Source organism: Saccopteryx bilineata, chromosome 7 (assembly GCF_036850765.1).
Source record: "Saccopteryx bilineata isolate mSacBil1 chromosome 7, mSacBil1_pri_phased_curated, whole genome shotgun sequence".
Lineage (NCBI taxonomy): Eukaryota > Metazoa > Chordata > Mammalia > Chiroptera > Emballonuridae > Saccopteryx > Saccopteryx bilineata.
In genome coordinates, this window is record NC_089496.1 from 80,856,878 (window position 1) to 80,870,365 (window position 13,488).

The window sequence follows — 13,488 nt, forward strand, 5'->3', positions numbered from 1 at the left end:
GAAAATTTTAAATTACATATGTATCCTGCACTGTATTTCTGTTGGAGAGGGCTGGTCTAGAATGTAAACAGTGGTACTGTCTGCAGGAAGAAGAGAGCAACAATGAGAAAGGACTATTATAGTAATATACATGCGGCTCCAAGGAGGCGGACCACCCACTTTCCCAGAACTTAGAAATATGGGAAATAAAGCTGTTCTCTGGGAGGCAGGGTATAGAATAGATAATCATACAATTGGTTCGAAGCTGAGATATGCAACATAATCTGAAAAGGCTAGAATGCTTTTCAGTCCGAGAGAATGAGACTAAAACCTGCCATAATGTATTTAAATAACTTAAGGAAAAAAAAATGTGAACAACTAAGGTGTTGCAATGAAAAACTGATGATTGATGCTTCTCATCTCTCTCCGTTCCTGTCTGTCTGTCCCTACCTATCCCTCTCTCTGTCTCTGTAAAAGATAAATAAAGTGACAGGTACAAGGGGCATTGGTCAACATGAAACATGGAAAAAAGGATCTCATCAAAGGCGAACATGAGCAGTACCTATCAAAGCACTGTCCAGGGGCAGATGTCTGCCCAGGCTTTCTTAGTCTGAAGCCATTAAGCAAAAGACCCAAGTGATTAGAATGACCATCTAGCTAATTTACTGGCCAAGCCAAGCCTCTGTTGACAGCAAAGAGGGCATTATTAATTATTGTGCTCAAACAATAAACCAGGACTCAAACAATAAATCCCAAGAAAATCTGGGCATCTGGTCTCCCTAGCTCAACCACTGCTCTCATTGCACCCCTCTGATTATACCAAGTGTGTCAAAAGTGAAGACGTACATTTTTTTTTTTTTAATTCTGAAGCTGGAAACCGGGAGAGACAGTCAGACAGACTCCCGCATGCGCCCGACCGGGATCCACCCGGCACGCCCACCAGGGGCGACGCTCTGCCCACCAGGGGGCGATGCTCTGCCCCTCCGGGGTGTCGCTCTGCCACGACCAGAGCCACTCTAGCGCCTGGGGCAGAGGCCAAGGAGCCATCCCCAGCGCCCGGGCCATCTTTGCTCCAATGGAGCCTTGGCTGCGGGAGGGGAAGAGAGAGACAGAGAGGAAGGAGGGGGAGGGGGGTAGAGAAGCAAATGGGCGCTTCTCCTATGAGCCCTGGTCAGGAATCAAACCCGGGTGCCCCGCACGCCAGGCCGACGCTCTACCGCTGAGCCAACCGGCCAGGGCCAAGACGTACATTTTTAAATGTATTGACATTACTAAAAATTGGGGTGCTTCTTACAATTGATATGGGCACTTCATACCAGGCTCCCTTCTCTCCCCAAACTGTTTATGAATTTCACAGTACATCTTATGGTTAGTGACATCTTACCATCAAAGCTACAGAGAAATTTGGCTTCCCACGTGGTAGGCCATAAAGGAGAGCAGTGATACTGATCAGAGACTAGGAACGCCCTCCTCCCAGGCATTTGTTTCCATTGGAAAATAACAAGTCAGTACCCTGGTTTTAAGTACTGGTTTTTGTAAGCTGGGTTGGTTAGAATTGTCTACCTAAGACTGGGTTCTGAGTCTACATAAGGCCCAAGTCCAGATCAAGGACTGGGGTGAATTTACTGAGGTAATTCTGTTCCATAGGTAGTGGTGGGATTCAGCCGGTTCACACTAGTTCAGCCGAACCGATACCTAATTTTATGTTGAGTTCAGCAAACTAGTTGTCAAAATGGCACTTATAATCAGGGCTCTCTCTAAGGTGGGCACCTGGGCAGCCACCCAATGTTGAAATCACATATTTATATTCCTCACTCTTTTTTAACGTACGTCTGCACAATAGCATATTCTAAGCACCCATAGTAATGTTCATTCCGTCCATAGGTGAAAAAAAAAAAGGAAGTGAGGACGCCAATCAAGAAGCAATATGGAAATATCTTAAATAACAGTCTTATTTTTTTTCAGATGTTACTTAATATTTTTTCATTAATATTTTAAAACTCTTATAATCTAGTTTTGTGTACCTCTTTTATTGTTCTTATTTAGTATCAAATGCATGAAATAATAAACTACCTTTCAGTATATAAATTTTTTATACCTAAAACAGTCATTAGGGCAGAGAACCGGTTGTTAAATTATTTGAATCCCACCACTGCCCATAGGGATCTATTTGAGAAAACTCCAGCTTTACCCAGGGGACAACTCTCAGTGCCAACATGGGGACCGTCATAACCCTTGCCCATTGGAAACTGGTAGAGGCAGTAAGATAAGGAAACTGGATTAGCTTTGTTAGGTTTAAAAGGCCAATGAGACATTAAACAGAAATGGGGCTGGAAGTGTAACCTGAATGAGATGTGCATGGGTCACACATAATTGGGAGAAGAAATTAGTTTGCTTGTGTCCAATATAACTACAGTATAGATAAACCACCAGAGTAGGAAATGACTGTACACAAATTAGAAAGAAGTTTCAGGAGTACAAGTAGGTTTCACCCTACATGCCAAGCTGGATAAACTAGTGGTGACTTAGTGTTCATTGCCTTTTAGGAATATAGAAGCTTAACTAAAAGCATTATGATTGATTAACCACATCTGATATTGTCTCAGAAGTAGGGGGATAATATGGAATTACAGTACGACTATATTGAAAATAATATAAAATGTTATTAAACATGTTTGTTGTTCCTTCAACAAAACAAACAATAGTAAGATAATACGTAAAATGAGAAAAACAGTTGAAGTCAACTTACTTATTTTGTCCAATTGTCTCAAAATCTTTCACAACAATTTCAAGGGAAGATGAAAAGTCCAAAGGTACACCCCTCAAGTCAAACTCCAAAATCTGTTCACAGAGGGTAATAAAAACAAAAAGGCTGTTAAAGGGATCAGGGAATACAATTAAATGTACCAACACTAATCGTTGGGTCATTATCTTCACCAATGACAATCTTTCGAATTACTCAATTCTACAATTAAATGAAAGTTATTAAATTATAAGTTAAATTCTAAACCTGTAAGCCGTTGAAGTTTGTGGGAAATCAAACCAGACTCAGCCTCAGAGGACCTGGAGGTGGATACTGGCTTCTTATTTACTAGGCTCTGTGGCCTTGGACAGGTCACCAACCCCTATCTCATTGTCAGAGAACTGCTTTAATGCCTACCACAGTTGTTGCAAGAATAAAACAAAATGTATGAATGGAAATATTTTCTTCAATGATTATTTTTATTTTTAATTTTTTTTATTTTTTTATTTTTATTTATTTTATTTTTTTTGTATTTTTCTGAAGCTGGAAATGGGGAGAGACAGTCAGACAGACTCCCGCCTGCGCCCGACCGGGATCCACCCGGCACGCCCACCAGGGGCGACGCTCTGACCACCAGGGGGCGATGCTCTGCCCTCCAGGGGGTCACTCTGCTGCGACCAGAGCCACTCCAGCACCTGGAGCAGAGGCCAAGGAGCCATCCCCAGAGCCTAGGCCATCCCTGCTCCAATGGAGCCTCGGTTGCGGGAGGGGAAGAGAGAGAGAGAGAGAGAGAGAGAGGAAGGAGGGGGGGTGGAGAAGCAAATGGGAGCCTCTCTTATGTGCCCTGGCCGGGAATCGAACCCGGGTCCTCCGCACGCCAGGCCGACGCTCTACTGCTGAGCCAACCGGCCAGGGCCCAATGATTATTTTTAAATTGCCTGCTCTTCCTAAATGTATTATCCAAGAGATAAATAATCTAGAAAACATTTTGTAAAATGCTATAACCCTTCATTTTAAGTCCTACAAATGGTCAGTGCTATAGTTAAATGAGACTTGTATCTTAATGCAACAAATTGCTGTCTAATGACAAATGTAAAAAAAAAAAAATCAACATAGCACCACTGGTGTCCTTGATTGAATGTGTAATAAGTGAATTAAATAAATGAATGCCTACTGATGATTTAATGCTCCTTGTAATGGGTCTGGGATGGATGGAAAATTGTCTCATAGCTCATATTAGAACACACCCACTAATCATGCTGGGTTTGCTGTTGGTGTTTCATTTGGGGTAAGTTTTAGTTTTAAAACTGCAATTAGAAAGTTTATTTAATAAATACTTTTGCAATATGAGGGCAAAGATGAGTCAGAAACAAAATGAGGTGAGATGGATGATGCCCTGCCAGGAACAGGCCAGCTCACGTGATCACGCACCTCTGCCATCCACCACGTGGGCTCACCTCAGCCGTAAAGAGGCATGCTAGGATTATTCAAAGCCCGCAGCTCTAAACGCACACATACGTGCACTTTTACCTATCTTATCCTTGGAGCGCCATGTGAGGGCTTTTCAGAGAGGCATTAAGAAGCTTTTTGTCTTTACCTTATTCAGTGAGAAGGGATAGTCTTTATCTTATACAGATATTGAAACCAGTTGGGAGGAGAAGGCTTCACAGCCTCCTGACTTTGTGAAAATATCAGACATTTTCCACTGCACTTATCCAGGGAGGTGTCACTGGCTTTTGGAAAAAAATAATAGTCTTGATGATCAATGTTTTAAAAATTAGTCAGCGGGGGAGGGGGGGGGCAAGGTGAAGGAGGAGGGGGAGGGGCACAAAGAAAACTAGATAGAAGGTAACGAAGGACAATCTGACTTTGGGTGATGGGTATGCAACATATTGATTGACAAGATAATCTGGACATGTTTTCTTTGAACATATGTACCCTGATTTATTAATGTCACCCCAGTAAAATTAATAATAAAAAAAAAACAACAAAAACTACGTGGGCCCACAAAGACACCTTCTTTAGCATACATTAGCATAACAATAGCCCTTCACAAACGGAAGGTAATTAGCAGTTTCACTTGGGCAGCACCCTTAACATGGGCAGGGTCATTTTTAACAGTAAAAGTGAGCCAACTCAAAAATCATATTTTACAAACTCATTTGCCCAACAGTCAGGTCCTGGGGGGTGATGATAGGTGCGGAACACGTAGCCCGGCCCTTGAGATGCTACCATCAAATGGGGGAAGTAGAGCATGCCAGGAAAAGGCCCCAGAATAGAACTTGGCAGTCTGGGCACACAGGCACATAGCAAGACAAATTCTGCTTACCCAGATAAATGACAGGTAAAGCTTTGTTTAAGACACTGAAACTGGATATGGCAAGTCCAGAATGATACGAGGGGGAGGTGTACTGAGGACCATTTTGAAAAATAGTTATGATTTAACAGAGCAAATGAGAAGGAACATACACAAATTCCTTCCGTCATTATAACTGGCACCATAAAATAGTAGTAATAATGATAATGTCTATTTATTGAACACTTATTACGAGCCAGGTACACAGAGAACACCTGTATGGAACATTTCACGCAGTGGTTTGTTTAATCTTTTTATTCCGCACATCCAGGGTATGCTTTTGTTTCTTCAGTTATTTTAGGGCATATTCTTTTTTTTTTTTTTAATTTAATTTTATTTATTTTTAATGGGGTGACATTAGTAAATCAAGATACATATATTCAAAGATAACATGTCCAGGTTATCTTGTCGTTCAATTATGTTGCATACCCATCACCCAAAGTCAGATTGTCCTGTCACCCTCTATCTAGTTCTCTTTGTGCCCCTCCCCCTCCCCTTCCCTCTCCCTCTCCCCCCTCCCCCCCGTAACCACCACACTCTTATCAATGTCTCTTGGTCTCACTTTTATGTCCCATCTACGTATGGAATAATGCAGTTCCTGGTTTTTTCTGATTTACTTATTTCACTCCGTATAATGTTGTCAAGATCCCACCATTTTGCTATAAATGATCCGATGTCATCATTTCTTATGGCTGAGTAGTATTCCATAGTGTATATGTGCCACATCTTCTTTATCCAGTCATCTATTGATGGGCTAGGGCATATTCTTAAAAGCAATGTAATAATGATAACTTTTGATGGAGGACTTATGATGGGCCAGGTGCCTAAATACTGTTCTCAGTATCTTTACATACAGTATTGCATTTAACAAACAAACAAAAAAATTAGTCAGCATTGGAAAATCCTACTGGGAAAAAAATAAAATTTTCACATATCTATAAATATATTAAACACTAGGAGGGGGAATAAATTATATTCTATTTCTTCAGTATAATATTACATAGTCATTAAAAATGTTTTTGAATGAAATTATGTAAGTATATACTCAAGATATAATAGTTAAAAATAAGATAGGAAATTGTACTTACTTTATAAGGCTAATTTGCTAATTTTAAGACATAATATTTTATTAAATATATTTACTCAATAAACATGATAGAACAGTAGTTGCTTCTGGATAGTAGTAAGACCAAAGGTCATTTTTATATTGATCTGAACTTTTCAAAATTGCTATATTAAATATATATCATTGACATAAAAACAGCAAATGTCGGCCCTGGCCGGTTGGCTCAGTGGTAGAGCTTCGGCCAGGCGTGCAGAGGTCCCGGGTTCGATTCCCAGCCAGGGCACACAGGAGAAGCGCCCATCTGCTTCTCCACCCCTCCCCCTCTCCTTCCTCTCTGTCTCTCTCTTCCCCTCCCGCAGCCGAGGCTCCATTGGAACAAAGATGGCCCGGGCGCTGGGGATGGCTCCTTGGCCTCTCCTGGCTCCAGGCGCTAGAGTGGCTCTGGTCGCAACAGAGTGACGCCCCAGAGGGGCAGAGCATCGCCCCCTGGTGGGCAGAGCATCGCCCCTGGTGGCCGTGCCGGGTGGATCCCGGTCGGGAGCATGCGGGAGTCTGTCTGTCTCTCCCTGTTTCTAGCTTCAGAAAAATACAAAACAAACAAACAAACAAACAAAAAACCAGCAAATGTCTTGACTCAGCTAGATGCACAAAGTATCATGTGATACACTCTCGATTATTCACATGTAGATATATTTTTAATTCTGGGGCTTTCCCTCTGGGACTCTGGAGATGATCTAATACCATCCCTTGCTCTACAGATGTGTCCACATTGGCAACATGATTGAACAAAAGTTACATAGCAAATCCCAGGCTAGAGCCCAGGCTAGAGGGTTGACAGTGGTCATCCGCTCACCACACCTCTACTGTACACTGTGTTACGTCTCCTTGAACGGCTCTGCTAGCTGCGTGGTCGCAAAGGGAGCTGGAAGGGGTTGGGGTGAAATGCAAAGATTCTCCTACCAAAGGGAAGAGTTCACCTCTGACCAAAGATGGGACAACCAATGGAGCTTATCCATCAAAACAAAGTTGAAAAAACAATGAAGTCACCTCGTTCCAAACAGGGTTGAGTTCATTATCAACTTTCTTTGTTTTCTTCTTCTCATCTGCAAATAAAAAATAAAAGATATCAATCAATTAGAAACATTTACAGAACATGTACCATCCATTTGTTCATTCAAAGAACACATCCCTGAGGGCAACGGTGTGCCTGCGTGTTCCCTTTTAGCTGCCTAGGCTGGGGGCTGTCTGAATCAATTTTCCAAACTGAAAAGCAGTGCTTGTTTCCCGATCCCCAGATCTAAGGATGGGGGACTCAGAATCATGGCAATACCATGATCTCCTGCCGACTGAGATTACCCAGGGCCTCTGTGGCTCCAGCTTTTTGCATAAAAAAACCAGCGACGGCCTAGCGTGCGGAGGACCCGGGTTTGATTCCTGGCCAGGGCACACAGGAATAGCGCCCATTTGCTTCTCCACCCCTCCGCCGCGCTTTCCTCTCTGTCTCTCTCTTCCCCTCCCGCAGCCAAGGCTCCATTGGAGCAAAGATGGCCCGGGCGCTGGGGATGGCTCCTTGGCCTCTGCCCCAGGCGCTAGAGTGGCTCTGGTCGCGGCAGAGCGACGCCCCAGAGGGGCAGAGGATCGCCCCCTGGTGGGCAGAGCGTCGCCCCCTGGTGGGCGTGCCGGGTGGATCCCGGTCGGGCGCATGCGGGAGTCTGTCTGACTGTCTCTCCCTGTTTTCAGCTTCAGAAAAATGCAAAAAAAAAAAAAAAAAAAAATACCAGCGAAGCTAATATTTGGCATGAAGGCATCACCATTTTATAAATGAGGACACCGAGACTCAAAAGGAGTTAAGAAATGTGTCTGAGCTCTCATGTGGCAGTGGTGCCCTGGAATTTCAGCCCATGCTGCCCTGTGTATGATAAGACTCCAGCACAGGCTAAAGATTAAGCTAGAGCCTGACCTTTGGTGACACAGGAGATAAAGCATTGACCTGGAATGCTGAGGTGAGGTCGCCGGTTCAAAACCCTGGGCTTACCTAGTCAAGGCACATACAGGAAACAACTACTACAAGTTGATGCTTCCTGATTCTTCCCTCCCCCCTCACACTTTCTCTCTCTCCCCTCCCCAAATCAGTAAATAAAATTAAAAAATAAAAAAAGATTAAGCTGGACTCCATCCTGCAGGCTTTGGCACAAGGTTATTCCTAAATAAACACTTTCTAGGACCCACAGAGAATAGGAGGTTTCCTTTACTCCTAGCCCACCTTTTCTGAAGACACAGTCTTTCTCTGTGTCAGAGACTAGATAGTACACCTATCTAGATGAGTAAATGTTAATCCAACTGGTGCTTAAGTTTTCTTGGAGGGAAAGTCTAAAGAGTAGGGACTTCTGTTAGGTCACTAAGTCTCCAGATACTTACCAAAATAAAAGTTAATGTTTGAGTACAAGAATGCTTTGTAAGCACTAGCTCATCTGTTTTCAGAAAACAAAACCAAACAGTTTTCCTTCCAGTGTGTCTCTTTTATTATCACACAAAACATGACACTTCTGACACCAGATGTGTGGGAGGTGGGTCGTCGTCCCCCCACCAAGCAATTTTCTGCATACCAGACGGCTGTTTTATAGTTTAACTCCATTCTGACACTGTCTGCCTGGAGACAGCATCAGAGCTCACAGGTTAGGGGCTCTATCCACAGACTGCTGGCCCTCCCACTTCAGACACCAAAAAGCAAGTCCAGGTTGTCACCTGTGCTCTGACAATTTAGCTATAAATCTGAGGTTCCTATGACCCCCTTGTTAGGTTCAATTAATTTGCTGAAGCGTCTCACAGAACTCAGGGAAACACTTTATGCTTATCGTGTTATTAAAGGATACACATGAACAGCCAAATGAGATACACAGAGAAGTCTGAAAGGATCCCGAGCTTCTGTCCCCGTAGAGTTGGGGTGCATCACCCTCCCAGTACATGGGAGCTTCCTGAACCCCATCCTTTTGAGATGTTATGGAGGCTTCATCATGTAGGCATGATCAATTATTAACTCCATTTTCAGTCCCTCTCTCCAACCTGGAGGAGTAGGGGGGTGGTGCTAAAAATTCCAAGATTCTAATCCTGGTTCGGCCTCTCTGGTGACCAGCCCTCAGCCAGGAGTCCACCCAGATTTTCCTCATGAGAAAACAAGATGCTCGTTAGTGCTCTTATCATTTAGAAATTGACAAGGGTTTAAGGAGCTCTCTGTCAGAAACAGAGTCAAAAACCAACTCTTAGAACCAGACATGCTTCTAGTGCTTTTATCACCTAGGAAATTACAAGGGTTTGATTTATTTATTTATTTATTTATTTATTTATTTTTATTCATTTTTAGAGAGGAGAGAGAGAGACAGAGAGGGAGAGAGAGGAGAGAGAGACAGAGAGAGAGAAGGGGGAAGGAGCTGGAAGCACAACTCCCATATGTGCGTTGACCAGGCAAGCCCAGGGTTTCGAACCGGCGACCTCAGCATTTCCAGGTCGACGCTTTATCCACTGCACCACCACAGGTCAGGCCGGAAATTACAAGGGTTTTAGGAGCTCTGTGCCAGAAATGGGGTTGCAGGGCAAGACCAACATACTTATTTTCTATTGTCTCACACAATCTATTCTCCTTAAAAACCCTAGGAAGTATGTATAATTGTTTTCACACCCTGGCAGCTCAGCTCAGGTGGTTAGAGAGTCATCCCGAAACAACCAAGATTGCGGGTTCGGTCCCCAGTCAAGGCACATTTAGAAAGCAGCTATGAACATACAACTAAGTGTAACAACAAATGAATGATTCTCTCTCTCTTTCTCTGTCCCCCTTCTTCTCTCTGTCTCTTTAAAATCAATCAACTAAAACATTTATTTTCATCCACCCTTCACAGCTAAGGAAACCGAGAAGCTGAGTAACGTATTCAAAGTCACCCAGTTGGTAAGTATTATAGCACGGCTGAGTTTTGAATCCAGGCAGTGTCCTCTGAGTGGCCACACTTTGAAACATTTTGAAGCTTCCCCTGTACTAATGTGAAATATAGGAGGTAGTGGTAGTGTGTTTTGTTCAGCTGAATGTCACATTACTAAGGCTCCCAGCACATGCCCAGCAGTGGTACTAACCTCATTCTTCCAGGACCTCAGCATAGCAAAGCCGTGAGTCATCCCCTTCCCTCTGCTAAGCATTAACTTTTCCACTTGAGTGGGCTCCCATAGCCTCATAGGCTTCCCTTTTTAAACTGCAGCGTGACCCTACTCATCGGCTCATGCCTGGATCTATATAGGTCAGCTCTGACTGTGGTCTTTCTATGTGGCCTCTACAGCCCCTCACTGGCTCTGATTCTGATAGAATCAGCTGTCACGTAGTAGCTGTCCTGACTTCCTCTCCCACATTTCCATCTTGAGCCGACTCGTCCCTCCCCTCATCCGACAGAAACCTCTCAGTTTTCTTCTCTGGTTACGGCACAAGAAGTGGTCTTGAGAGAAAGAGGATCCACGCAAAGGATTTTTGAACTGACGGAGCTGGAGAAAAAGGCTTCTCGCCACATTCCAGCAGCTTCCTCTAAATAACCATCGACAGGTGCATTCTCCTGTATGTCTCTAATCCTTAAGATGAGCCTGCAAGTTAAACATTCTTATCCCTATTTTACAGACAAGGAATTGAGAGAAGCTGGTTAACCTAAGGTCACTCAGCTAATAAAGAAATAGCCAGAATCTGAACCTAATCTTTTTGTCTCCAAACCTGAGCGTGTGTTTGCTATCATAGCACAGTGCCTCACCGAACGCTGCCAGAAACACTGGATAAAGAAGACAAATAAAATGAAAAATTCACTCAAAGTACTGATTTTACTGTCTAATTTAATATTCCTTACTGTGATTACTTAATGACTGTGTACTATAAACTTAGTAAAGGATTATATTTTTTAAAATCACCGTTCTGTCTTCATTACAAAAAGTGACTTCTGGCATAAAATAGTTTCTCAATAAACTATTGATAAATGAATGATTGAGTGAATTGTCACATAGCGAGAACTCAATAAACTCATAGTAGAAGAAGATCCATAAATATCATGTGTGATGGGCTTGGCCTTCTGTGGGGCACTCACTCCCAGCCAGGCATACAGAAAATACTTCACTTATTTAATGCAATCCTCCTAACAAGACTAAGAGATAAGCCATGTTATTATCCCCAATTTGCAGATGAGCTAAGCAAACCCAATATGGTTAGGTAAATTGTCCAATATCATAGACTAGGAGAAAACCACAGGCCCAAAATGGCATCACTCATGCTAAAAGCCCATGATACCAAATCCAGAAACAACCTTAATCAAGAAGTCTGGAATGACTGGTCAAGCAACAGTAAGGTAATATGTCATATGGGCCCTTTCCATCCCTTGCTCTGCCCCACCCCCAAAGAAGAGGCAGTCTTCATGCTAAAAACCATTCCATGTCTCTTCTCCCCCCCAAAAAATAATTCTTTCTTTCCTTCTTTCTTCCTTCCTTCTTTCCTTTTCTTTTCTTTTTTCTTTTCCTTTCTTCTTTCTTTCTTTCTTTCTTTCTCTTCTATCTTTCTTTTTTTTTTCTTTCTTCTTTCAGTGAGAGGAGAGTGTTAGGTAGATCAAAGGCAGGTCCATTTTGCTCCTCTTAACTTCCATTTTTATCAGGACTTTGCAGAGATCACAATGACCATAGTCTAATCCAAGAAGAATGAACATGCTTGAGAGACCCAAAGGCTGTCAACACCTTTCTGGTGATCCTGGTACTGACTGATCACAGGCCAACCCTCCTGAATTCCAAGAAGCAGACAAAGTTGTTTCACCAGTTTCCTAGCAACACACATCAGCAGGAACCTTCCAACCCTATATATTCCCCAGACTCCCTTCTATCGAGGCTGATGCCTTTTTTGGCCTCAGCCCATTTGCACCCAGATGTTCTAATAAAGTTCATTGTTTTACCTCCCTCAAGCATCAGGAGATTTCTCTCTGCAAATCTACCAGAGGGGAGAGAGAAAGGCAGATTCCCACATACATCCCAACTGGGACCCACCCAGCAACCCAAGTCTGGGAGGATGCTAAAATCAATAGAGCTATCCTCAGCTCCCAGGGCCAACGCTTGAACCAATCAAGCCACTGGGTGCAAGAGGGTAAGAGAGAGAGAAGAGGGAGAGGGAGGAGGAGAGAAGCAGATGGTCACTTCTCAAGTGTGCCCTGACTGGGGATCAAACCGGGACGTCTACACATAGGGAGACGCTCTATCCACTGAGCAAACTGGCCAGGGAACTCTTTGTGTTTTTTAATAGCTCCCTTGCCCCATACTTCTTTCTATAATAAAACTTCCCACTTTGTACAATCCCTTCTATTGTAGTTGCCGGATATGTTGCTCAATCCCTGAATCACTCAATAAAGCCTATTATTATATCTTCAAATTTACCCAGTTGAATTCATTTTTTAACAGACAAAATGGTCTAGCTCAGAGCTAGTCTGACTCTAGCTAGACCCCACACATTTAACCCCTACACCTCTATCTCCCCAGCTAATAGGGGAAGATTAAGTTGCTGGCATTAACTCCCCTCCTCCTGGAAAAAAAAACCCAGTTCTCCCTCCGACAATCCTTTCCAAGGAAACTTTGATTTTCATCAAAATGTGTGTACATTTCAGTTTGTTGAAAGTCTATTCTCACATATAAACATGTCAGCCAAAAAATCCCCCCCAAAACAGTAGACAAATTTCTTTTTAAAAATAGGAGACAAATTTCTTACTTATTGGAATCACATGTTTATATTATTCAATGCCACCTCTTTTTCATTGTTTTTCACATATTTTTCTTAAAAGGTCGAACTTGCAGGCACTACACATTGGATTAAATTATGGCAAACTTCACTTCTCCACTGTTCTCCATTGTCACTCTAATTTTATTAAGATGCCTGTTTCTTTTTTTTTTTTTTTTTCATTTTTCTGAAGCTGGAAACAGGGAGAGACAGTCAGACAGACTCCCGCATGCGCCCGACCGGGATCCACCCGGCACGCCCACCATGGGGTGACGCTCTGCCCACCAGGGGGCGATGCTCTGCCCATCCTGGGCGTTGCCATGTTGCAACCAGAGCCATTCTAGCGCCTGAGGCAGAGGCCACAGAGCCATCCCCAGCGCCCGGGCCATCTTTGCTCCAATGGAGCCTTGGCTGCGGGAGGGGAAGAGAGAGACAGAGAGGAAAGCGCGGCAGAGGGGTAGAGAAGCAAATGGGCGCTTCTCCTGTGTGCCCTGGCCGGGAATAGAAAGATGCCTGTTTCTTTCTATGGAAAAGAATTAAGTACTTTTAACCCAGAACATAACAACTGATTCCAATGT

At 43.3% G+C, this 13,488-nt stretch overlaps 1 protein-coding gene across 7 annotated transcripts in view; it reads right to left on the minus strand.

The window, feature by feature from the left end:
• MYOF (myoferlin) overlaps positions 1-13,488 on the minus strand; it is a 187,010-nt gene that overhangs the window by 158,279 nt on the left and 15,243 nt on the right. For 4 of the 7 annotated variants that reach the window (XM_066240059.1, XM_066240061.1, XM_066240060.1 and 1 more), the window contains exons 1-4: positions 9,018-9,111; positions 8,105-8,174; positions 7,192-7,247; positions 2,729-2,820 (exon numbers count right to left, since the gene is read on the minus strand). In XM_066240059.1, the coding sequence (XP_066096156.1) occupies positions 2,729-2,820; positions 7,192-7,247; positions 8,105-8,174; positions 9,018-9,110 (311 nt within the window). In that variant the 5' untranslated portion in view covers position 9,111. Of the gene's footprint in view, positions 1-2,728; positions 2,821-7,191; positions 7,248-8,104; positions 8,175-9,017; positions 9,112-13,488 lie in introns of those variants that run through there. The other 3 variants (XM_066240064.1, XM_066240063.1, XM_066240062.1) reach the window with 1 other exon arrangement.